The 24306-nt window shown below is 42.7% G+C and overlaps 1 protein-coding gene across 1 annotated transcript in view; it reads right to left on the reverse strand.

The window, feature by feature from the left end:
* SNX27 (sorting nexin 27) overlaps positions 1-24306 on the reverse strand; it is a 57956-nt gene that overhangs the window by 25296 nt on the left and 8354 nt on the right. The window contains exon 2 of the mRNA XM_016126080.2: positions 11415-11646. Coding sequence (XP_015981566.2) covers positions 11415-11646 — 232 coding nt within the window. The remainder of the gene's footprint in view (positions 1-11414; positions 11647-24306) is intronic.

Raw genomic sequence — 24306 nt, forward strand, 5'->3', positions numbered from 1 at the left:
TCATTCGGAACTTTAAAGGTGCGCAAAACAGGTCGCCTACTCATGTAATCGAGAGTTATCACTGAGCATGCTCAGGGCAAAGTCTTTCCTGCAAGCTCAAGAACCTTTCCCATGCTTCTGTGACTAGGAAGTACAAATTAAATGCAAAAAATAAAATAATTTAGTCATTCAAAACTCCTCTCCCACAATTCTCCTACGATCTCTCCCCAATTAAAAGCAAAGCCTCTAATCACTGTCAGGCAGCCTCCAGGGACGCGTATGATCCTGATCAATGACTTTCTTCCTGCGATTACCACTCAAATGTGTAACTGATTGTAATGAACCATACAGATTACCGCTTACTCCCATCACTGTTTTCTGAAGTTTAAAAGCATAAAAAGGAGAACGGTCTTCCCCTCAGACAGGACCACATGCTCTCTCCAGGGCAAGCAGTCTTAAGAAGTCTTATTCAGTCAATCTGGTCTTGTCTGCTTGCTTCTCAAACTAAACTTTGCAAATTTCTCAATACCATCACCATTCTTTTGCTAAAAAAAGCAAGTCCACAGTCCTAAGGTCCTAAGTCTGCCTGAGTGAGTCCCTCACGCAAGGTGGGCGGGGCGGGGAGGTAAGACGCTGGTGGCCCCGCTGGTCCACATATTCCCCAGGGGCTTTTTCTAGGCAGAGCACAGACAGCAGGTCTTTGCCAATGCACCTGAGGACGACTGTTGTTGCATCTCCCCAATGGTGACCAATCTTAAGTCCAACAAAACATTTCCTAGAGCAGACAGAACCCTACAACTTGAGAGGCCTTTGCGACAGTTTCATCAAGAAACTCTAAAAACTGATTCGACTTTCAGTTTCTTCCTAAGTTGGGAAGAGTACCATCAAGCGGCCTCTCACTCCGCCCCCACCCCCATTTAAACGTGAAGTCAAAGGGAGGAGAAATTCAAATGGGATGGCGACGGTTCAGCAACACCTTGATGCAGGTAGGAACGGCTGCCACAAGACCCACACCATTTTAAAATTAACTGTACTCAGCAAATGAGAAAACATACAAAAAGAAATCATAACAGAGACTGCTTTGTTCGCTTGTCCTTAAAATTAACAAAAATCATTAATATTCATTTCCTTGACACATTCATTTGCAAAAAAAAAAAAAAAAAAAAAAGGACTGATTCACTTAGTCCCTGCTGAGGTCCTCTGCCTAAAAGCAATGAATATACATGGTCCATGAGAAAGGACAGTCTCATTACAGATGAAAATGTGCGTCAAAAATATATTCTTTGGACCCGAAGGGGAACATAATCAAATAGGAACTAAAGATATACGCAGGCAGGCGGGACTTCTGGGATTTTTCCATTCTAATGTAAACCCTCAGACTGGGTGGCTCACACACGGAGTGAGATGAAGTCAGCCTGGCTTGCAAAAGTAAACTGCATTTACTGTCGCTGGCTGTTCCCTTCTCCAACTGACCATATCCTGCACGACTTCGAGCTGGAATGCTCAGACTTCAAGGCCAGCTGCCCGAGGTAACGACACGCAGCTGTCTTGACGAACTCTGCTGAGTTAGATCCCAGGAAGAGAAATGGGATTAATCACGGATGGGGAGAGTGTAAACGTTGTCTAATCAGTGAACTAATTTTGTGTCTCTGTAGTCTACAAGTTTCAAAATTAAGCTTTGACATAATGTCTAAATTTCCTAGTATGTAAATCTCCGAAAACCCATGCCGTGCCACTTCCCCAGGCCCGTGACTCAGTTCTAGAGAACGCTGAGGACGGTAACTGATCGAGTCTTGACAATGAGCACAAACCGCCGTGGGGAGAGCAAAGCTGGTCATGGCTGAGCTGTATTTAATAGCAGAAACCCACATCCCAGATGTTCAGAGATCTTTTTTGTTGATTCCTTAACTTGATCTACAGATTTCTTAAGACTTTCAAATGGTAATGTAACATCTTATGTAGGATCTGAATAATAAAATGTTCTCATTTTCTCGAAACTTCAAGTAATGGGCAGGAATTGTGCTACTGAACACACGGAAGAGAATCTCCTTATAACAAAGTGATTTAAAAAAAAAGGTAGAATGATGACATTTGGTTATGGTAATATCACCCGAGTTTGTCTTCCAAATGTCAGACACACACCGAACTGGTCCACACTGTTGATCTGGATGAATCTTCACTGTACACTACGACCAACGAATTGTTTCAAATGCCATCCTATTTCACCGTTTTTAGCTGGAAATTTATCTTTAAAAGGATATGTTATTTGCTGTTCACAAAACTGCTTCTACTAGCAAAAGGAGATACAGTGCTCAGCTGATTGTGGGGGAAATCTATGAGATCCTTGACTAAGGACTTCTTCCTAAATGCCTAAGTATTTAGGTTCCTCCTTGGAAAGAAAAAAAGCATTCAAGGCAACAAGATGCTGCTAAATAACTTACCCTAACGTGACTCATAAGTGGTCCCTATTGCTTTTCTTTATGGTTACTTGGACCTCAGGTGTACAGAACTGGATTCGTCATAATCCCTGGTTTGTAATACAGTTTTATTCTGATGAGCTATTTGAATACTCGTTTTTAATCTTGTAAAAAATAAGCTAGAAGCTAAGACCTTGATGGTAACCATGTGGTCTCTGCCGCCTTCATCCCATCTCCCTGCTTCCCTGAGCCCCCAAATTATCACACTCGAGCATGTTCATCGCTCCCCTGCTTTTCTTTTATAGTTTTTATATGCAATCCTTGATTTTTTATTTAAATTTTTAATGGGTATTTTAGTTTTAATAAAGGTTATCACGTAGACTGAGACCTTTTGGGACTTTTTCGTTGCGTCTAACTCACATTACATACCTTTGTGATTTATTCTGCTGTATATAACACTTTGTGTTGCTTTCTAAAAATCTGTTCTCTCATCGATGGGCATTTGGGTTGGGCATTCGGGTTTTGCTATTGCAAACAATACAGCTGTGAGCATCTGTACACAAGGTCCCCACTGCACACATGCAAGAGATTCTCCTAGCTGTGTACCTATGAGTGGGTCATCAGGATGTGAAGGGTCAGTTTAAGGAGATAATGCCAAACCATAAGCTGAAGTGGTTGCATTAATGGACACTCCTTTTGGTAATATTAAAAAGATCCTCTTAATTTTTGCCAATGAAATGAATGTGAAAAGATTTCTCACTATGGTCCTGATTTATATTTCCTTAATGACTAATGATGTTGATCAACTCTTCATATATTTATTGGCCATGAGTGTCTTCTTCTGTAAAATACCTATTCATATGTTTTTCCCACCATTACATCGAGTTTTTGTGCTTTTCTCATTGATTTGTAAAGTTTGTTATATGTTCTTGACATAATCATTTCATTTGTGTGGACTGTAAATACCTCTTCCAAGGATGTAATTTTTCTCACTTTATTTAAAGCATCTTATTTTTTTTAAGCTTAAAATTGATAAAGTCCAATTTATCAATATTTTTATTGCTATCCCCAGATTCTAAAGGCTATTCACCTAAACTTCATTAACTAAGAGTTTTTAATTTTTTTGTAATTTAAGTCCTTAATCCACCTGAAATTGGTTTTTCTATATAGTATGAAGTAGAGTTCATTGGTATTTCTTGTAAAGCCAAGAATATTTAAAATCAAGTTTTAACTGAATTGCCCATAAATAACGATATTCTTTGACAGGACGATCTGGGAACTTCTGGGTGGCCTATAATTAACCTCCTGCTGTGGACAACTACAAAACCGGGACGATACAGGCGGTACCTGTTCTCAGACACTGGACAACAGGCAGCTCAGAGCTGTGACCCTGAGAACCGGGAAGCACACAGGACGGGCCCTGCCGCAAGCCAGGCTGACCACCCAGAGGCAACGCCTGAGCTGCGACGCGGACGGGGCCCCACGGCGGAGTTGGGCAACGTCAAGGGGACAGAGACTGGGGCTCGGGGAGGCCCGAGCAGCTGGAACTCGCGGGGGTGAGTACACCAGAGGAGGGAGCCGGGGACGGAGCTCCAGAAAGCTGCGCGGGACCCCCTGGAACGCTCTCTGGCTGAAGACAACTTCCAGCAAAGAACTATGACCGGGAAGAGCTGTGAAATGATCCATTCCTGGAGTTCAGAACGACTCTGACTCCTCTGGCTTCCCTCGGGCCAGAACTGAGAGATCTCACTGAATCTGCATGACTTTCAGAAGGGAACGAAAGGGCCAGACTTCAGGAGGGCGGCTGAATCAGTTCTAGGGAACAAGCTACTATAAACTCACCCTAAAAGAGTTTAAAAACAAACCTCAAAAGGATCAAAGTAAACTGTAAGTAATTTAGCTGCACGCCAGAAAAACAAACAAACCCGACACTCTCTAAAGGAATATAACAGAATCTAACACCCGATATCATCAAATTCACAGTCTTCACTATCCAATCAAAAATTACTAAACAGAGACTAAAGGTCAGCCACGCAGGCGGTAGGTGATGGAGACCCAGGAAATACTCTGGACCTCAAAAGCTCAGGTGAACTTCCCTGATTGGAAGCAGCTCCCGAATAACGCCACATGCTGTGACCGAGAGGAGTTAAGGCCACTCCATGACGACACAGGAGAAGACAGCGGAAACTCCATGTCTGGACCTCTCCCGGCCTCCACCCTGTGCATCTCTCCTGATTTTAACCTGTACGCTTCCCCTATAATCAACCAGAACCAGGAGTGTAACAGGGTTCAGTGAGTTCTGTGAGGCCTTCTAGAACTCCACTGGCCCCGAGGGTGACTTCGGGAATGCCCCAAACTGGTGGTGTCAGCAGCGAGGGTGGGCTTGTGTGGACTGCGTCCCCTCTGACTGCCTAGCTGACCAACCGCAGTCGCGCTACTGGCAACCTGCCTGTGAAGACTGGTGCTGTTTTCACTGTTTCTTCTTCTTTAAGAGATAGTTTGTCTCTTTTTGATATGAAATGATTAAACGTGAGAGGATTTGGAACTTGATAAAATTGCACCCCAAGCATCCAAAAAGAAAAAAAAATTACTAGACAAAAAAACAGCATGAAAATCTGACCTGCAACCGGGAGAAAATTCAGTCAGTAGAAACAGACTCAGAAATGACAGGCACAAAAGAATGAGCAGACGAGGACCCGAGGCAGCGCCCACAGGCTGCCTCCGCTTCTGTTTAGCATCCCGGAAGCGGCGGGCACCGCAATCCCATCCCGGACACCAGGGAGCCCTGCTCGCTTGCGGGTCTTCTCCACGTGCCTCCTGCTCCCGCGAGAAGGAACAGGCGCAGGCAGGAGGAGACGGAGGTGGTCTCTGCGGCGGCCCAGGCGTAGGGAGGTGGCTGGCAACTGCTGGGGCACAGACACAAAACGCCACCCGCTGCGGCTGGGGGGCGGGGCCGAGAGACTCTTTCCCCAGACTAATGACAGCTACGGGGCCGAGTGTGGCAGTGGTAAGGAGGAAGGGCAGAAAGAGCATGAAAGCCTCGTCCCCAAGACACAGGCACACAGCCCCCGCCTAAGGCACAGGCTGAACCAGATGACACAGAACCCATCCACCTCCACCGCGAACCCGGGAAAAAGCAAGAGCGACCTACCACTGGGGAGGGGGCCAGGGTGTGGAGAGGGGACCTGTCCAGGGTACAGACACGCAGGGAGGCTAAAACCTGAGAGGGCGGGGAGAGCTGAGCACTGAGAAAAACCCTCCGATCCCAGCCGCCGCTCTAAGCACAAGGCCGCCCACTGTTAGAGTGGTCTGAAGCCTATGCGACAATAAAGGTACTGACAGCCACTGATGATTGACTCAAACCCCTAAAGAAGAGGCCTGCATAGTTTCAAGTTCAAACACTGTTTACTTCAGTCTCTAATGCTCTACACATGATGCCTGACATTCAATCAAATATCAGAGGACAGAAAGAGCAAGATCAGACAAAAACAAAACAAAAGCCATTTTATGTCAAGAAATAAGGCAGTCTCACAGATACCCGGATGTTAAAGCTGTCATACGGGGACTTTAAAATAACTGTGACTCGTGTGTTAAAAGATAATAATGGAAAAGACAGACAAGACGTGTGCGAAGAGGGACTCTGAGGGGGCAGAGAACGTTGGATGGAGACGACGGAAACGAAAGACACGGCATCGGAGACGAGGAATCTCTCTGACAGGCTCCTCGGGAGACTGGACGTGGCGAGGAAGAGATCAGTGAAGTTGAAACAGGGTAATAAAAATAATCTAAACTAAAAGGAAAAGAGAAGGTAAAAAAAAGAACAGAGTATCCAAAAGCTGTAGGACAATATCAAACATTGTATCATACATGTAACTGGAATCGCGGAAGGACAAAAGAAAAAGAATGAGGCTGAAGAAATATTTGATGACATACTGGCTAAGAATTTTTTAAAAATAATAAAAGATATTAAACCACAGATCTATAAAGCTTAGAAAACCCCAAGCAGGATAAATACCGAGAAACACCCACCTAGACACATAAAAAAACCTTTGAACACTAACCATAAATAGAAAACTCTGAAGATAGCTAGGGGCAATTAAAACATTACAAAAACTAAAATGAGCAGATTTCTCATCAGAAACTATGCAAAATCTGAAGAGTGGAGTGACATTTTAAAGCACTGGGGGCGGGGGGGGGAACTATCACCTAAGAATTTTATAACCTGTAAAAATATCTTTCGAACTTGAGGATAAAATGAAGACTTTTTCAGACCAACAAAAGCTAGGGAAATTCATCACCAGCAGATCTGCACTACAAGAACACTAACGGAGGTGCTTTCGGCAGTAGGAATGTGACATCGTATGGAAACTGGGTTCACACAAAGGAATGAAGGACATGAGAAATAGTAAATATGCAGTTAAATATAAAAGAATTTTTTTCTCACGCTATTCTCTTTAATTGTTTAAAGCAAAGACAACAAAGTATCAAGGAATTCACAGGATGTGACAGCAGCGCAGAGCGTGGGAGGGGGAAACGAAACACAAGATGTAAAATTCTCACACTGTGGAACACGGTGTTATTTAAAGGTAACGCACATAAATTAAAAACGTATACTGTCAACCTAGAACAACGCCTAAGAAAATAAAACAGGAAAGTATATCTAATAATACAATAGTAGAGATAAAGCGGGATAATGAAAAATACTTTATTCATCAAAAAGAAGGCAGGAAAGGAGGAAAAAATAAAAAATTGATGAGACATAACATATAAAGATAAGGTGGTAGATTTAAACATAACTATGTCAATAATTATACTAAATGTAAGTATACATTTAGTATCCACACTCCAAATAAAAGACCTGAGATTGCCATACTGGATAAAAAGCAAGACATAACTACATGCTGTCTGTAACAAACCCATTTTAAGTGTAACTATACAGGGAGGTTAAAGGTAGAGGATAGAAAAGATATCCAATGAAAACAATAATCAAAAGAAAGCCGAAGTGGCTATCAGGAGCTACATGTTATTTAATATCAAACGAAGACTTCGGAAAAACGAATATTACAACGGATAGAGAGATTTTTAAAGGGGTCAATTCACCAAGAAGACATAATAGCTTCATTATACAGAAAGAAAAACTGATAGAACTGAAAATCTTACTCAGGTTTTATTGTACAAACCCCCCGCAGTGCAACCCTCCCAGTGATAACAAGTACCACTTCTGGACAGAATACAAAAAGCGATTACCCGAGGATTCTGAACAGTTCACTAAAAGCATGCAGACTGTAGAGCGCATTCAAAATGTGGAGCATCCCACAGGGTGGGGGCCTTTCCTGCTTTTACGGGCTTGGCCCTGAGAGTGGGCATCAGTCACAAAGCAATGTGACTTACGCAACTAAAACTGCAATAAAAATCCTGACATCTTTCTAACTGGAGGAAAGAGAGAGAAAGGACTCTGGCCAGCCACGGCTGCCACAGGACCGATGAAGGGCTCCAGGGGAGAGGACCAGAGGGGAGGAGCCCTGAGCTCTGCGATGAGCCCCACACGCAATTTGGGACGGCCGCTCCCTGAAGGACAGACACACAGCGCAGACTCGAAGCAGCACGGCCAAGCCTGGAAGAACTGCACTGAGACTTCGAGTACAACCCACGGAAGGCGGCACAGCTTACGGTCAACTTCCAGGTCCCTAGAGGAATGTCGGAGAACCCGGATCCTGCACGGTGGAACATCCACAACAGCTACTACAATTCACAAGTACTCATCATACAAAGAACCAGGAGGCTATGACCCACTCAAGGGAAAAGACGCTAAAGAGAGGCCGAACTCAGAGAGATGTAAATACTGAAAAGTTCAGACACATAATCAATGGAGCAGAATAGAGCACACACACCAAAACCCCACACATTCACGTGCAATTGATTTTCAACAGTAATGCCAAGATATTTCAATGCGGAAAGGATATTCTTTTCGACACAGGTGGCTGAAACAATTGAATATCCACATGGCAAAAAAAAAAAAAGAACCTTGACCTTTAGGTCACACAATATACAGAAGTCAACTCGAAATGGATGACAGACTAGACAATAAATTGAAAACTCTGGTGCGGCCACTCTGACAAGCAGGCTGTCATCTCCTCAGAAGGGCAAACGTAGTTACCACGTGGCCTAGCAATGCTACTTCTAAACAGATGTTCGGAGAAATGAAGACACGCATCCAACACAAAAACACGTACATACGCGCTCATAACAGCACTCTTCACGGCAGCCAAAAAGCACACAACCCAAACGTCCATCAACTGGAGAACAGATAAACTGAACGTGGTGACTCCGCACGATGGAAGGTTCCTGGGTGATGCATGCTATGGCGTGGGTGAACCTTGGGAGCACACGATGTCATTGATATGCAATGTCCAGAAGAGGCAAATCTAGATACAGAAAGTGGGTCGGCAGTCACCCAAGAGCTGGAGGACGACGGGAGGCGTGGAGGAGGGCGGCTACCTGCCGGGGATTCTTTCTGAGGCGATGAAAATGCCCTAAAGCTGACCGGTGGTGGCTGCGGGGCTCTGCGTTGACTGTGTGGCTGACATGGGTGAGTTGACGGCACATGGATCACACCTGAGGACCGTCACCACAAAACCGGAGGGCTAAAACTATTCCACTTTTACAAGAAAACATAAAGGATTTATGCCCTTGGGTTAGGCGGATTTCTTAGAACACAAAAAGCATTATTCACAAATGAAAAAAACTGACAAAGAGAACTTCATTAAAATTTAAAAGTCCTGTTCTTTGAAAGACACCGTTAAAAATGAAATACAAAGACAAGCCACAGACTGGGAGAAACAGTTTACAAAACATCTACCTGATAAAGGACTTACATCCACAATACATAAAGAACTCTTACAACAAATAAGACAAACAACGTGTTTTTTGTTGTTGTTGTTGTTGTTTTTAACAATCTGATTTTTAAAATGGGCAAAAGCGCTGAACAGATACTTCATTGATGAAGATATAAGAATGACCATTAACACAGGAAAACAAACTCATCATCATGAGTCACTAGACAAATGCAAATTAAAACCACTATACCCACTAGAATGGTAAAAATTTTAAAAACTGAAAATACCTAGCCTTGGAGAGGTTACACAGCAGCTGGAACTCCCCGTTCCAGACGAAAATGCAAAAATGATACAGCCTCTGTGGGAAACAGTTCGACAATTTCTTATACGGTTACATCGCACTTACCGTGTGACCCCACAACTCTGCTCCCAGCTACGTATGTACGCGAGAGAGATGAAAACACGTCTACATAAAGATCTGTACGGTATTTCATGGAAGCTTCAGTCCTACCGGCCCCAAACTGGAAGCAAGTGAACGGATAAATGGTAGTAAGCCCAGCCAATGGAATGCCATCGGCAATTTAAAAAGGACAAACTACTCACGTATGTAACAATGTGCATTGATCTTAAAAGGTCTATCCTAAGTGAACAAAGCCAGACAAAAAACTACATATGGTATGACTCCATTTACCTGACACTCTAGAAACGGCAAAATATAGTGACAGAAAGTTGATCGGTGTATGACGAAGGTGGTGGCAGGTGGAAAGGAGCATGATGGGATGTTTCGGGTCATGAAAATGTCCTATATCTTGATAGTGGTGATGGCGATTTTAAAACTTATGTACATTTATCAAAACTTATGTACATTTATAAAAACTCATGAAACTGGACATTTAACATGGGTGAACGTTAATGTAATTTAGGCTCAATAAAGTTGTTGTTGTTGTTGTTGTTGTTGTTTTTAAAAAAAGGACAATTTCATTCCTTTTCTGGTTTTATTCCTTTTCTGACGTCCACGGAAGTTTCCAAGGTCTTAGGTGATTCCCAAAAAGTCTCGACATCCAATCTGCTCTACTTTGGGACCTGACCTTGGTTTCTACTTCTTATGTGCCTTCTGATTCAAGGTGTAGCACGTCTGAAACACAAAACTCGCAATCTCGTGTGTATGGTTACGAGAACACACAGACCAGGCTGACCTGAAACCTAAGTGCTAACATCTCCGGCTACGTGACAGATGCAGTCAAACATTATTTGACCCTTCTGGAACTTTTCTGGCTTCCTTGCTTGCTCTTCTCATCTCCCTACTAAAAATGATTTACCATAAACGTCTAGTGGCTCATTCCTACACAGGAGACAAACCCCGGTTTCAAAGACTGCAACTTTAGCCAGCAGGTCAGCTGTCAACACAGGTAGTCTTGTCTGCCAGTATCGAAGAGAATCCACTGCCCTTTTTACAGAGAATAATGAGTTTCTCATTATGTCAACATTCTCAAAATAATCGAAGGCAAATAAAACATACTGCGACCAGGAGAAAAATTGAGCAGACGGGGCTATCAGTGGCAATTAGACTGGAAGAAGGAACAGAGGTGTTCGGGAAGGGGGCTGCCACGTGTCACCCAGGATGCGCAGCTACCACAGCGACAGGCTGGAGACGTGACAGCGCCGGCGACCTGTACGCAGAACGCACTCGGGACCTTGGGAAAAACCAGGGTTAATCATGCGTACTGCCATCTCCGACGCCGCGGAAAAAGAACAAGAAGCGCGTGGGAAGCACGGGCACTGGCGGGCTGTGACACGGACCGGCTGCCCGACCACGTGCTCTGGAGGACACCGCCTTTTAAAGGTGCACTCGCCATACCTAGAGAGTCAACGGGGAGAGACCGCTATTAACAGAGAGATGTGGCGACCGATGAAACGACAGACGGACAGACAGACGGACAGACAAACTCCCGCGTGCTTACGACAGACCGGAATGCAAACTCGGAACTGTGGGGAGGAGACGGAGGTGCACTCGTGCGGAAGCGGGGCCCTGCGCGCTGCGGCCCCCCGACTTCCGCGTAAGGGTCACCCACCCTCCCGGCAGGCGGCCCGGCCCGCGCCGCGTCGCTTCTTCTAGCACAGGCCACGGGACTGGGGGGGACAAAAGCCAGACGCTGGGGGATCGAGTGGGGCTGACACTCACCACAAACTTCTCACCATTCTGCTCCACATGTTTGTATGTGGGGACCGATATGGGCACTGCTTGCTTTTCTGTGTAATCATAAAATGATTGTCCCAACGAGTCGTCACTGGGGTCTAGGTTATCTGCCTCGTGAGGGGGCACAGATAACACTGTCAAGATCAACTCCTTCTCGCCTGCTCGGATCAGGTCCACCACCTGCTTGTGTGTCGCCCCCTCAACATTCACGCCGTTCCTGAGGGGAAAAAGGGAAAAAGACAATCCCATGAAGCAGAAGGGTCCGCACACCTCCAGCGCCACCCTCCTGCCCCCGCTCCAGAGCCGCGCAGACGAACCGTCACATCGAAAGGTTAATTTGGTGCCAGAAAAGAAAGCCGTTTACGTTTTCACGGATTGGTGTAAAAAAAGAGTTCGAGACTTACAGGAGGGGAAAAATGGGGACAGGTGAGAGGACCTGCCCTTCCCCCCGGCTAGAAGCCCCCCCCCCCCCCACCGCAGGAAGGTGCGGGAACTCTCAGGGCCGAACAATCCCATCGCCTCATCCGAACTAAGCGTGCAACACAATCCAAGTGGCTGTTAATAGTTCCGCCATTTGAACTGTGCTTTGTCCTTCTGAAACCTGAACAATCTGTTGAAAGGAATTCTTCACAAAATGCATTCCCTTAATTTGCAAAGGCTTAAAAAGTACATAATTAAGTTAATGCTTTTACATTTATACCTGATTTCTCCCTATATCTTCGAATTAGTCAACTTAATTTTCCTTTATACCAAGGCTTGTCACCTTGAGAGTTAAATGGCGTATCTCTACAGGTACACTAGTTTCTTCTAGCACTCGGTTTTTAAAAGAAAGTGAGATAACCTCTCTAAAATGTGATTATCTGACCTCACTCTCTCTGTTCTCCCAATCACACTGCTGTGAATCTTTCTCAAAATTCCACTTCTCTGCCACTCTGTGCCACTCCACTTAAAACCCTGTGCAACCAGTTCACACTAAAAAATCTACATCTAAGGCTCTACAGTCTATCAACCTACTCGCTCTCCTTCCTGTTTCTCTGTGTATAAAAAGACTGAAACTAGGAAAAGTACAACTTTTGGAGGAACAATAATTTTGTCAAGAAAGATGCTGAGTCTCACAAAATTCACTCAGCCAACCGAACTACCTTCCAGAATGCTGACCCAGCCTGCTAGCTCAGCAAAAACCACGAGGCGGCTAGCTGACCCAGGGGCTCCCTCCATGGCTATCCCGAGAGTTTAGGCATATACATCTGGCCTTCAGTCAATTTGATAAAATCTAGCTACCCTTTAGAGTTAAACTCTTTTTCAGTCCTGTTCCAAACCACTAGGGTTTTTCCTTCCTGAAAATGATGCTAAGTTTAGTAACGGACCTTCCACAAACTTTTCAATCACCAGGATTGTCTCTGTCAGAGTCTGGTATCTGAAACATTCATTTATATAAACAGAACAGGCAGGAGATCACCCAGCCAGCCTTGTTCCTTATTTTAACAATCTAGCTAGTAAATTCAGCACTCCTGACATTTCACAGTCTAAAGTCTAACTTCTACACACACACACACACACACACACATACCAGTAATTTTATAATTGGCTAGCTGCAGAAAAAAATAAAGAGCCCTTTCCACTGATGGAAATTTGGGCTTTTAAAATCCAGATAAGGTCAGACTGGTGACCAGGAGAAACTGGTCAACTCTTAGAACACAGACCGAGATGGTAAAAAGGAAGCGGGCTTTGGAGCTAGGCCTACATGGGTTCAAATCCGCCCTTCAGTGTAGGACTGGTCTCGACTGAATTATCTGACCCTTCTGAGCACTGCTCTTCACATCTGCAAAATGGGGACAATAAGTCGTCCCCTAACCGGGTTGCTGTGAGGATTAACATAATACAATGTAATTTGCCGAGAACTGTGCCTGAACACTCACGTCTGAAGGCATAAAAAAGTAAAAGTACTACGTACCAGCTGGGTATGAAGAAATTTTGGTTAAAGAAGAAAGGGGAACCTAATGTTGGGACTGGCAAAGGATTTCGTCTAAATCTTTGGCCTTGTTTGTTCTGATAAAACGTTTTAATGGTAGAAGAATAAAACTGAAAAAGCAAAAGTTAAAAAAAAAAGTTAAAAAGATAAAAAAAAATTAACATACAGAATTTCACCTATCCCTAGTAATCTTAGCTAACTCATGCATATCCTTCCTAACTTTTTTTAAACAAAATGGGGACCGCTTTGAGACAGAACAAAACATCCTGGATACCAAAACAAGATTCTTATGTTAGTACAAATCTTACCTTTCAGTTCCCTAATTTATTCCGTTAAAGAATTTTTTATCTGGGATACTCTGTCAACAGGCTTGGGGGTCAGTGAACATCTACAAAATCTGTGTGTAAATGGTATTTGTGTGTAGATATGCATTTTTTTCCCTCTGGGGTGAAGGTCCACAACTTTCACCAGCTTCAGAAAGGATACGTCACCTCCAGAAAGCCTCAGAACTACACCGTTCCATTTCCGCACTGGAACACCCCGCTCCTGGGGTCACTCACAGAGACGAGCCCTGAAAACCGTCACAGACACCTAAGCGAGGCGTCCTCCCAGAGCCGCCAGGGACGAGGGGAGCCTGCTGAGGCTTCACCTCTTCTGCAGTAAGACCGAGCTTCAGATTGGCTACCATCCCGAAACCTCTTAAAAAAAAAAAAAGAAAGAAAAAGACAGGAAAAACTACCACTGCCACATCCTAAACATACTTGCTGGAGTTCACCTGGCTCCACTATAGAAGGACTGCTATACAGGCAACGATTTACTACAAAGCCGGAGATTCCTATGTTCTTCGGAGAATGAAATGAGGTCAGTAAAAACCCCAGGATATCTGATTTCAAAAAGGGCCCTCCCTCCTCCAGGATTAAGATGTCCTCACAGTCATAAAAACACGTTTCTATGATATCCTCTTTTCCACGAGAATGCTACTCGGCCAGGCCCGATTTGCACAATTCTAAAGACATAAATGAATGCAAACCATAAATTCTGCAATGAAGGGAATTTTCAGTAGTACAGACTTCTGGTTCAAAGAATAGGTTTTCAAGTCAGACAGACTTGGGTTTGAATACTGAGCATGCTATTTAACAGATAAGACATCAGGTAAATTATTCAATTTCACTAAGCCTCAATATCGTAATCCATAAAACAGGGCTAATGACACCGCTAGCTAACCGAGTTGCTGCTGTGAGAACTAAAATGAGATAAAGATCTAAAACATGGCAACGCTCACTAAATGGTAGCCATTCCTGGGATAGCATCTGTATCCGCTGTGCGAGCGAGTGGGTAGTATTTTGGCCTCTTGACGATATATAACCCTTTCTACCACCAATTTCACTGCCTTTCTTCCGTCTCTGCAACATAATCTAGTTGGAATTCATTTGAAAATAAACCACTGAGCTCTAAACCAGTGACAGTGGGGACCACAAGGCAGTCACCTTCACGAGACAACTGCATCAGAGACCCATCGGGTCCCACACCAAAGTGTCTACTGCCCAGTAGGTTCCGCCCACCTATGCTTCTTCCACAAAGACAGGCAGAGGCCGAAACAGACTACCAAAAAGTTTTTAATGGCGGTGTGATTAAACAAACACAGCAACATGTCAAATACCATCTAGGGGGTAGGTATGCAGGTTTCAACGTGCAATTCTTTCAACTTTTCTGTATGTTCAACTTTTTCAGAATAAAATGGGGGGGAGAAGGCTACTAAAAACCTCCAACAAAATTTTATTTCCTTTGACAACCAGATGATACTCAATTTACTTTGTATCTTCAACACTGTAAAGATACACTCAAAGATTTTAATAAAGTTCTCGTTTTTTAAGAGACCAAAATTTGGCCCCGTCGGAGAAGCCTTTAGCTGGCTAATGGGAGTGGCTTTAAGCAAGACTTTTATTCAACTAAACTTAGCCAGCTGAGGAAATCGCGAAGCTAATATAAACACTCCCAGAAGCAGGAAAAAGCTCTAAATAGTATTTGTTTTTGTGCAGTCCTTTGAAGGAAACTATATATAATGAAACTAGATACGGATGGAAATTCGGTACGGCCCATCACTGTACCACCACAGAAGCAGCCATGCTATGCTAGGCGGAATATTATTTTGACCCCCTGTGACAGGCAAGAAAGTAGCCAAAGGGTAATTAGTCCCTCAGAGGCAGCATGTGAAAAACAGACAATAAATTCCTGTAACTACAAACAATAAGATATACTTTTGAACTTTGTAGATTAAAACACGATGGCTATATGTCCACAAGCACGGTTCAAATAAACGAGAGTGACAAAACCCACTCTTGCCGAGGACATGAAAGAACCAGGACTCTCATACGCTGGTGACGGGAAAAGCCAAGGGCAAACACTCGGTACCCGACCTAACGATTCCACTCCCAGGTGTTTACCCAAAAGGGATGAAAACGTGTCCACACAAACAAACGACGTAGCTGCACGTTCACTGACGCTTCAGTCGCAGTCGTCCCAAACTGAAAACAGCCAAACGTCTATCAAAAGGCGAACACACGCGCACACTGGGGCACAGTCAAGCGATGGAGGACCAGCAAGAAGGACCGAACGCCCCATCCTGATAACACACGTGAATCTCAAGCACACACTGAGCAAAAGTGACACAGGAGAGAGTCTGATCGATCCGATCCCATTTATTCCAAGTTCCAGAATAGGCAGAACTACAGGGGTAGGAACCAGTCGGATCAGTGGTTTTCTTCAGGGGGCAGGGGACGGGGTGGGGGTGGGATGGGCGGGATGAGTACAGGGTGCGCAGGGGCACGAGGAGGCTTTCTGAAGTGACGGAAGCGCTCTGTATCTTGAGTGGGGTGGCGGTTAAATGGGGCTGTACTTCAAACTGTCAAAACTCAAACCACACTTAAAATATGCGCTTTTGACTATTTGTAAATTAGCCTCAATACAGTTAATTTAAAAGTAAAACTTATTATATGTGATCACTTATAAAAATGAACTGGTAGTCCATCAGCATGAAACGTAAGTAACCCCGATTCTACTTTTAAATTACTCCGAAGTTCTTTGCTGCTATCAACAATGTTGATATGATGAGCCTAGCAGACGAGTCTCTACACATCTCTGCTCTGCGGCATGACATTGTTTAATGGATAAAACACATCCTTTTTTCTTCACCTCCCATATCTTCAAGGAAAATAAGATAAACCTTATGTACTTCCAAGTCTTACAAGCTTATTTCATGGAGTAATAAAATTAAGCTAGAGCTAGTTTTATCGCTACTACCAACCACTTTGGCTTTCTGTCCTAATCTCCTATCAACAACAGGACTCATATTTTGAGGCTCTTGTTGTTAAAAACATCAGCAGCAGATAATTACGAAGCCAGAGACTAAAAGCTCCTCTCTCAAGTTTATTAAAGCCATAATGTGAGAGACAAAAGTCAAATTCACTAAATATTGGATTAACACCATTACTGCACGACAAATATAACTGACTTTGTTTTTTAGGAGTCCTCGATTTCTCCTTAGATTTTTAAGCATTTGAGGCTGTAAAAACTTGCTTCTGACAGAGTATTTGACCAAGAATGTGTTCAGCCAAAATCTAACATTAGAGAAACCTTTAAGGACATTAAGGTACATCAAGCAAATGGACTGCGTGATTCTTTAAAAATATTTATGACAACTATATTGCAAACATGGAAAAGTCCTAGATTGTGTTAAATGCAAAAAAAACAAAGACTGTAAGTTGGTTCATTTGGGGGGGGGTTGCATTAAAAATGTAAAAGTATTGTCCATTGTGATGATGAGCATATAAAATATTTCTGCCCATAAAAAAAGCACGATATGTAAAATATGAAAATAGCTGAGCTTGAGTGCCTGGAACTATGAGTAATTTTAAAAATTAAAAAAAAAATTAACATAGCTATTTTATTTTTTCAATTACACAAGGAGTTTGAAACAAACTCCCTACCTTCTCCTTAATGGATTTTCTTGGGAATTCGGTGAAGACCTGGCGAGCTGGAGGAAGGAGACCCCTGACGCGGCAGCTGAGAGCGCCTTCCCTTGGCTGCTCACTGGCTCACTGCCTGGCTGGTGGGCGCGGCTCTACTAGACACTAGAGCATAAAAACAAGGCAGCGCTCCACCGAGATGTGAAAACACACCCTTTCCAACTTGGCGGTCAGGTCGCCCGACTGGCCTAGACTGACTCCTTTTGCTTCTAACTCGGCCTTGATATCTTACTTCAAACGATCAGGTCAGAGGGTGTTTTTACTGACTGTCTTAACAGTCACGCTACACTTTGCCCTCAGACTCGAGATAAGAGATTCGGACGTGAACAAGCAATGGACAGAGTCGAAAGCAGTGGCGCTTGAATATGTCCACACAAAAGCTACTCCGGCCAGCTAAACGGCAAGAACGTTCTAGGATTCTGTTTCAGAAATAATGAAATGTTGCATCTTACATTTTACGACATTGAATTTATTGATGAGCCAAGAGAAATACAACTAGATGAAGTAAATGGCCAAAGGCTTCTAAAATGTTTGAGCTTTTTCTAAAAAACAGCACATCTGGTTAACAATGTAAAAAGTGCAGAATTATGAACTCAATTACTTTTAATGTTAACTTATATGAAAAATGAAATAACCACATAAATATATTTTTAAAAATCTTTCCTTTTAGACAGCAATTTCACTGATAATGTGTATCTAAAGACATAAAAATGTTCATATTCTTTGAACTCAAAATGGCATCACTGAGAATTTATCCTAAGAGAATCATTCAAATGTGAGCTCCACGAGGGCACGAACTCGGCAGTGGCATGGAGACCACTCTCATGTATTTGAGAGAATAAACGAAATAGTCCTGAACTCAGAAAAAATTAGGGACAAACATATTCATCATTGTTTAGATTGGTTCTAAATTTGTTTTATTAAAAAAAAAAAAAAAAAAAAGCCCACAATAGGAGCAAAACCTCAGACATCAATAAGAACTCACGTTTAACTCCACACAGATACAGAAGGTTACATACAGAGGCATCTACAGGTAGGTGTATATTCGGGGGTCATAGAGACATAGGTATTTCTTTGCCCTGAAGGCTGAGGGGGCCAGAAAGAAACTACGCGCTGGTCGCACGGAGCACGCCTAGCACGCGGGCCTTGGTTCCCGATGCTGTTCTCCAAGAAAAAGAACCGGCTCCTTCAAGAAATGGCTGATTGTAGGGCTGGGACTGATTCTCAGATAAGCCTGGATCGTTTTGGAGTGCCAAAAAGCAAGGAAATACTAAAAAAGAAAACAAAACTGAAACACACGGATGGGGATATGAAAAGCTACGAGGACTGGGGCGACAACATCAAGCAGCAGTGTTGGGGGACAGTGCCGAGGTGCAGGAGAAAGACCCATGGGCCCGTGCTGATCAATACGGAAGACGACCGAATGAATCGATCCGTGGGGGAGAAGACACATTCTTCCCCTAGGCGGAAGAAGTAAAAAAAAAAAAAAAAATGTATATAGACACCACACTCTAACAGAGGGGGGCACGGCTCCCCACTCCTCGGGTGCGGGCTGCACACGCTGACTCCTGTCCGAAGGGCACAGTGTGGGGGGGCAGCGATAAGGAGAATCAGTTCCCAGTGGAGAAACCTGACAAACACTACTTCAGCCAGATGATCAAGGTCAATATCAACAGTCATAAATTATGAAACATGTACCCTTGATGAAAATGGTACTTTACCTCTGTGATCGTCCTCTCAAAAAAAAAAAAAAAAAAAAAAAAACCCAAAGTCCCAGTCTAATCACACACACAAAAAATTCCCACAGGCAGGCATCCTAGGTTATACCTAACCAGTACTGCTTAAAACTGTCAAGGTCATCAAAAACATGGAAAGATCGAGAAACTGCCACAGCCAAGATGAGCCTGAGCCTGACGAGACGTGACAACTAAATGGGATCCTGGAACAGAAAGATAAGTAAAAACTAAGGAAATCCTGATAAACTAAGGGCTTTGCTTAAGAATAATGTATCAACGTTGGTTCGATAATTTAAATAAATGTACCATACTAAGATGCTCGTAACAGGAGAAAGTGTGTATGGCGGGTGTGGAAGGGATATATAGGAACGCTGTATTATCTGTTCGAATATTCTGTAACTGTAAAATTATTCTAGAAAATAAAGTCTATTAATTTTAAAAATTAGATTACAACAGTCTATAACAGCATGATTTCGACTTCATAGAAAATGCATAAATAAAACACAGCCAAGATACCAAAAGTAGCTAGCTATGTTAGGATAAGATGATGGATAATTTTTCTCTTCCTCAGTCTCCATATTTATATTACTTTTATAATTTAAAAAATGGATGTCGCACCACCACACACCTATTAGGACACCGATGCCACCAGATGCCAGCGAGGAGAAAGATGAAGAGGCGCTCCCATTCATTGCTCGTGGGAATGCAAAATGGCGCAGCCACTGTTAAGAGACGGTTCGGCAGTTTCTTACGAAACTAACAAACTCTTACCGGCTGATCCAGAAATCGTGCTCCTTGGTACTACCCAAGGGCGTTGATAAACTTATGTCCACACAAAAGCCTGCATACAGATGTTTACAGCGTCTTTATTCATAATTGCCAAAACCCGGAGGCAACCAAGATGTTCTCAGTCGAGGAATGGGTAAGTGAACAGTGGCAGATTCAGACAATGGGACGTATTCGGCACTGGAAAGAAATGAGCCACCAGCTATAAAAAGACATGCAGGAAACTCAAACGCGTATCAGCCAGCGAAAGACGGCAGTCTGAAAAGGCTACATACTTTACGGTTCCGAATACATGACAATCTGGAAGAGGCAAACCCAGAGAGACGGTAAAAAGATCAGCGGTTGCCAGGGTTTGGGGGGAAAGGGGAATGAACAAGCAAAGCACTGAGGATTTTTAGGGCAGTGACACTACTCTGTATACTATAATGGTAGACACGTGTCATTATAAATTTGTCCAAATCCATAGAGTGTTGCCTAACGTAAACTATGAACTCCAGGTGACAATGATGTGTCAATATAGGTTCATCACTAGTAACAAATGTACCCCTCCGGTGGCAGATGTTGACAGTGGGGGAGGGTGCGCATGGGGGAGGGGGCCAGGCGGTACATGGGAAACCTCTTGACCTTCCACTCGATTTTTCTGTGAACCTAAAACTACTCTAAAAAAAAGAAAGTCTATTAAATTTTTTAATGAATTTTAAAAATTAGAATGAAATCTCAAAAAAAATACATATCAAAGTGGATCCACCTGTTGTCAAACACTAGGCATCTATCACAATTCCTTAGTGAATAATTCAAAACGATGGAGTAAGCTATTCCATTTTCTGCCACGAAAATCAAACCAAGATCTGAAGTCTCCTCATCAGAAAAATGTCATAGCTTTAGATGGTTAAACCATATTTTATTTTTGCTTAGGAAGCGAGATCCTTCAAATAATTTCACTAATTGTCACTTATTCCTATTTCTTTCCCTGCACACCAAAAAACAAAACAAAAGGAAAAACTAACTGGCTCTCTTCAGTTATAATTTCATGTGACCATTTTCTGGCTTGAGCAAACGAAATATTTTTGAGCAGAAAAGTATGGCATCAGAGTTATAGAGTCTAAAAAATTACAGTCAGTTTGTTTTGTCTTTGCGATTTTTAAGGCCACTGTCATGTAATGCAATAATTCTGACAGACTACCCTTTACCAGGAAAAAAAGAATATAAAAGTAGAGTCTTGACTCGAACTATAACCAAAAATAAAAACAAACAAAAAGCTTGACTCTATTCTAACTTCACCTTTAGTAAATGAGGGGGAAATAACAAATGTTGACTACATATAGACCAAATAAAATTACTTCCAGCCCTAGTTAACAAATCTTTTGGTGCCTCTTTTAAGTATCAAAAGCAAAATTCAATATTTATACTAATACTTGAAAGCACCTACAGCCAAACTTTTAACACTGGGCAAAAGGGAACGTTCGTAACAATAAAGCACGGCTCTGGCACGGCTGAGAAAGTGCGCAGTGTGTCCACGAGCACCTGTCCCCAAAGAGAGAAAAACGAACGCACAACTCGGCACACAAACTGCTTCCCATCACCGGGACTTTTTATCCCTGGCTGGGTGTTCTACTGACAGGGAACGCTCCCTGAGGCAGGACAAGGACAAAGAAGGCTCATCTGTCTTTTAACCTTAATGCCCCCCGCCAGAAGTAACAGGGTTTATTACTGGAGAGGAGGAATAGAGTCCCCAGACCTTCTAATTCCCAGTAATCAATTTATGAATACAATCTGTGCTGGTAGATTTATTTCTGAATAAATGAATCATACTTGTCATTCAGGAAAAAGGTATAATAAGGCTTAAGGCTTTAAAATATTTTTTAAATAAATATAAAATTATAATCAAGCTATTCGGGAAAAAAGTTCATTATCTGATAATGACCTGTAAAGCCAATGTACCCACCTGTCACCAAGAATAAAAACGTGTCCACTTTTCTGTTCATTTCCCCCCTGATATAATACAAAATTCCAGTCTTAGAATTTTAAAACGGCCTCCTGTATTGAAAGTATTCAGGCTATAAACCTGTGTCCCAGTTTGCCAGGACGCACCTGGTTTATACCTGTTGTCCTGGCATAACTGATGGGCCCCTCGCATTGTCAAGAGTGTCCTTGCCTGGGCAAGAAACCATGCAGTCCTGATTTCAGCACATTCGCGTCTGGCAGACGCCTGCTAAGATGTACAAGTCCCTGGGCACTTGTGCTCATTAGCGCAGATAACTAAGGGCGGAAAGGACTTCAGGGGACTTGGAGGGATTGTTCTAAGTTGGTTCACCCAGCTGGGGCAGCTGGGGCCACCTCTCTTTTCTCGCCCTCCCTGGCTTTGCTCTGGCACTGACACTGGGGCCCTGCCCGATCCCCTGCCCGACCACAGCTGCCTCAGGGCAAAAACTACGTGCCATGCAGCCTTCTATCCCCAGTGTCCAATCCCGCGTTTGTCACGTACCGAGCACTCACTAAAGATTTTCCCTAAAGGAGAAAGTTATTAAGGCCAGCACACGAACACAATGATGGTTTTCCTTCGTGCATTTCTACGATTTCATTCCTGATTTTTAACTTTGACTCTGGGTTTCACTGTTCAGAGGGAAATATTAAACATACTATGCAAGCATTTTTCAAACTTTAATGTTAGTGACAATTTTGCTTTTTATTATGGGAAACATAATAAATGTTTAGAAATAATGCTTAAAAGTAAAATATGGCATTTACTTATGTAAGCAATTTCAAAGTGTGGCTATGTTTTCTTTTATTCAAAAATATTGAAAAGTAAATTATTTTATTAATTTTTAAATATAACATTATTTCCAAGAATAGCAAAATGAGATAAAGAAGAATAAGAAATAAATACATTGATATTTAAAAAGCAAGTCTTCATTTCATGTGAATTCTGGAAATAATCTATTGTAATTATACCGTTTCATATCATGAAAACTAAATGCACCAGACTTAATAGGAAAAATTTAATAAGCACATGGGTTTCCTCATGTGACAGATGCTAAAGAATTAATTACCAGTAAGGCCTTAAAGATTCTGGTACTAAAACTATAAAAGTATACGCTGATTTGGTTTTGAGAGGACTTTTTGTTTTTCAATTTTTGTTTAAAAACTTGATCGGCATTTAACTTTGTGGTTCTATTCAAATGTAAGGCTGGATGTGAAAATGGGTTAACTGTCCCCACTGTGGGATGATAACTGTGAGGTATGGGTTAGAAAGCTGCTAACAGCTGTAGCAAGTCTTCCTAACCCGACTCACTCCCCTCCTCTGCACATCCTTTCCAAGGACCCCCTCTCAGTTATTCTCCGGCTAAACGGTCTGTCCTCAACCCTTTCCACACACCAACTCAGACTCTGAACCACCGCCCACATGGCCGACTGAAATGCAACCCCCAGATGCTTTTAATTTTGTATACTGTACACAGTGAAAGTTAAAGAATAAAATCTACTTGCTTTATCAACAACCTCAGTTTGCGAGTCAGGAAAATTACCAAAGGAGGAATCAAGTTTTAAAGCTCCACTTCGCCACTATTTCTGAATTACACAATGCAATTAAATGAATGATTCCTTGTGTGATCTGGTTAAGTCTGTTCTGGGGTGACAGCCTGCACCCCAAATCCTGACACCCATTTCCTAAATGTTCATTTAGTCTGAAGAGGTACTTTACATGAGCGTGAATAGAAGTATAAATCTACCGCTACTACTGAAAATACAGTTCCAAATACCTTCATCGATGAAAGAAAGCCTTTCGAAATTAATACCAAGAGATACACTTTTGAAGGGATACAGCCTTTGGGCAATCAAATACCACTATCCTTTAATCCAAATTAAATGTGGACAAGCTCTTTTGGAAGGTGAGAAGAGACTCCGGGGGAGTCTACTTCCACGTACTGAACAAGAAGGTACAGAAAGGCCTTGTCTGAATCAGCAGTACAAAGGACACCTGGGTAGGACAGAGAACTCTAGAATAATGGAGGAGCACATAACTCATAAAGGGAATCCTCAGTGTCACATTTCCTCGGGCTCGAAACGGCAGGTAGAGAAACTGACCGCCATTTCCAAATTAAGACAAGTGCAGGTTACACATCTTGAGAAAACAGATCCAAAAAAGTGGTTTTTTTAACCCTACTAGAATCAAAATGACCATAATATTGGGTAAAAAGAATTAAGTAACCTGCATGATTAAGTATTCAGTGGACAAACTTTCTAGATGACTAAACTGATGAGCAAAAGAAGTTCCCTACACTGTCGCAGAGGCCAATTGTTTTCCAAAATCTCCAAATATTAAGTTAATCTCCTGATTTTTAAAACATACTAAATAGACA

The sequence above is a fragment of the Rousettus aegyptiacus genome, unplaced genomic scaffold (assembly GCF_014176215.1).
Source record: "Rousettus aegyptiacus isolate mRouAeg1 unplaced genomic scaffold, mRouAeg1.p scaffold_m13_p_17, whole genome shotgun sequence".
Taxonomy (NCBI): Eukaryota; Metazoa; Chordata; class Mammalia; order Chiroptera; family Pteropodidae; genus Rousettus; species Rousettus aegyptiacus.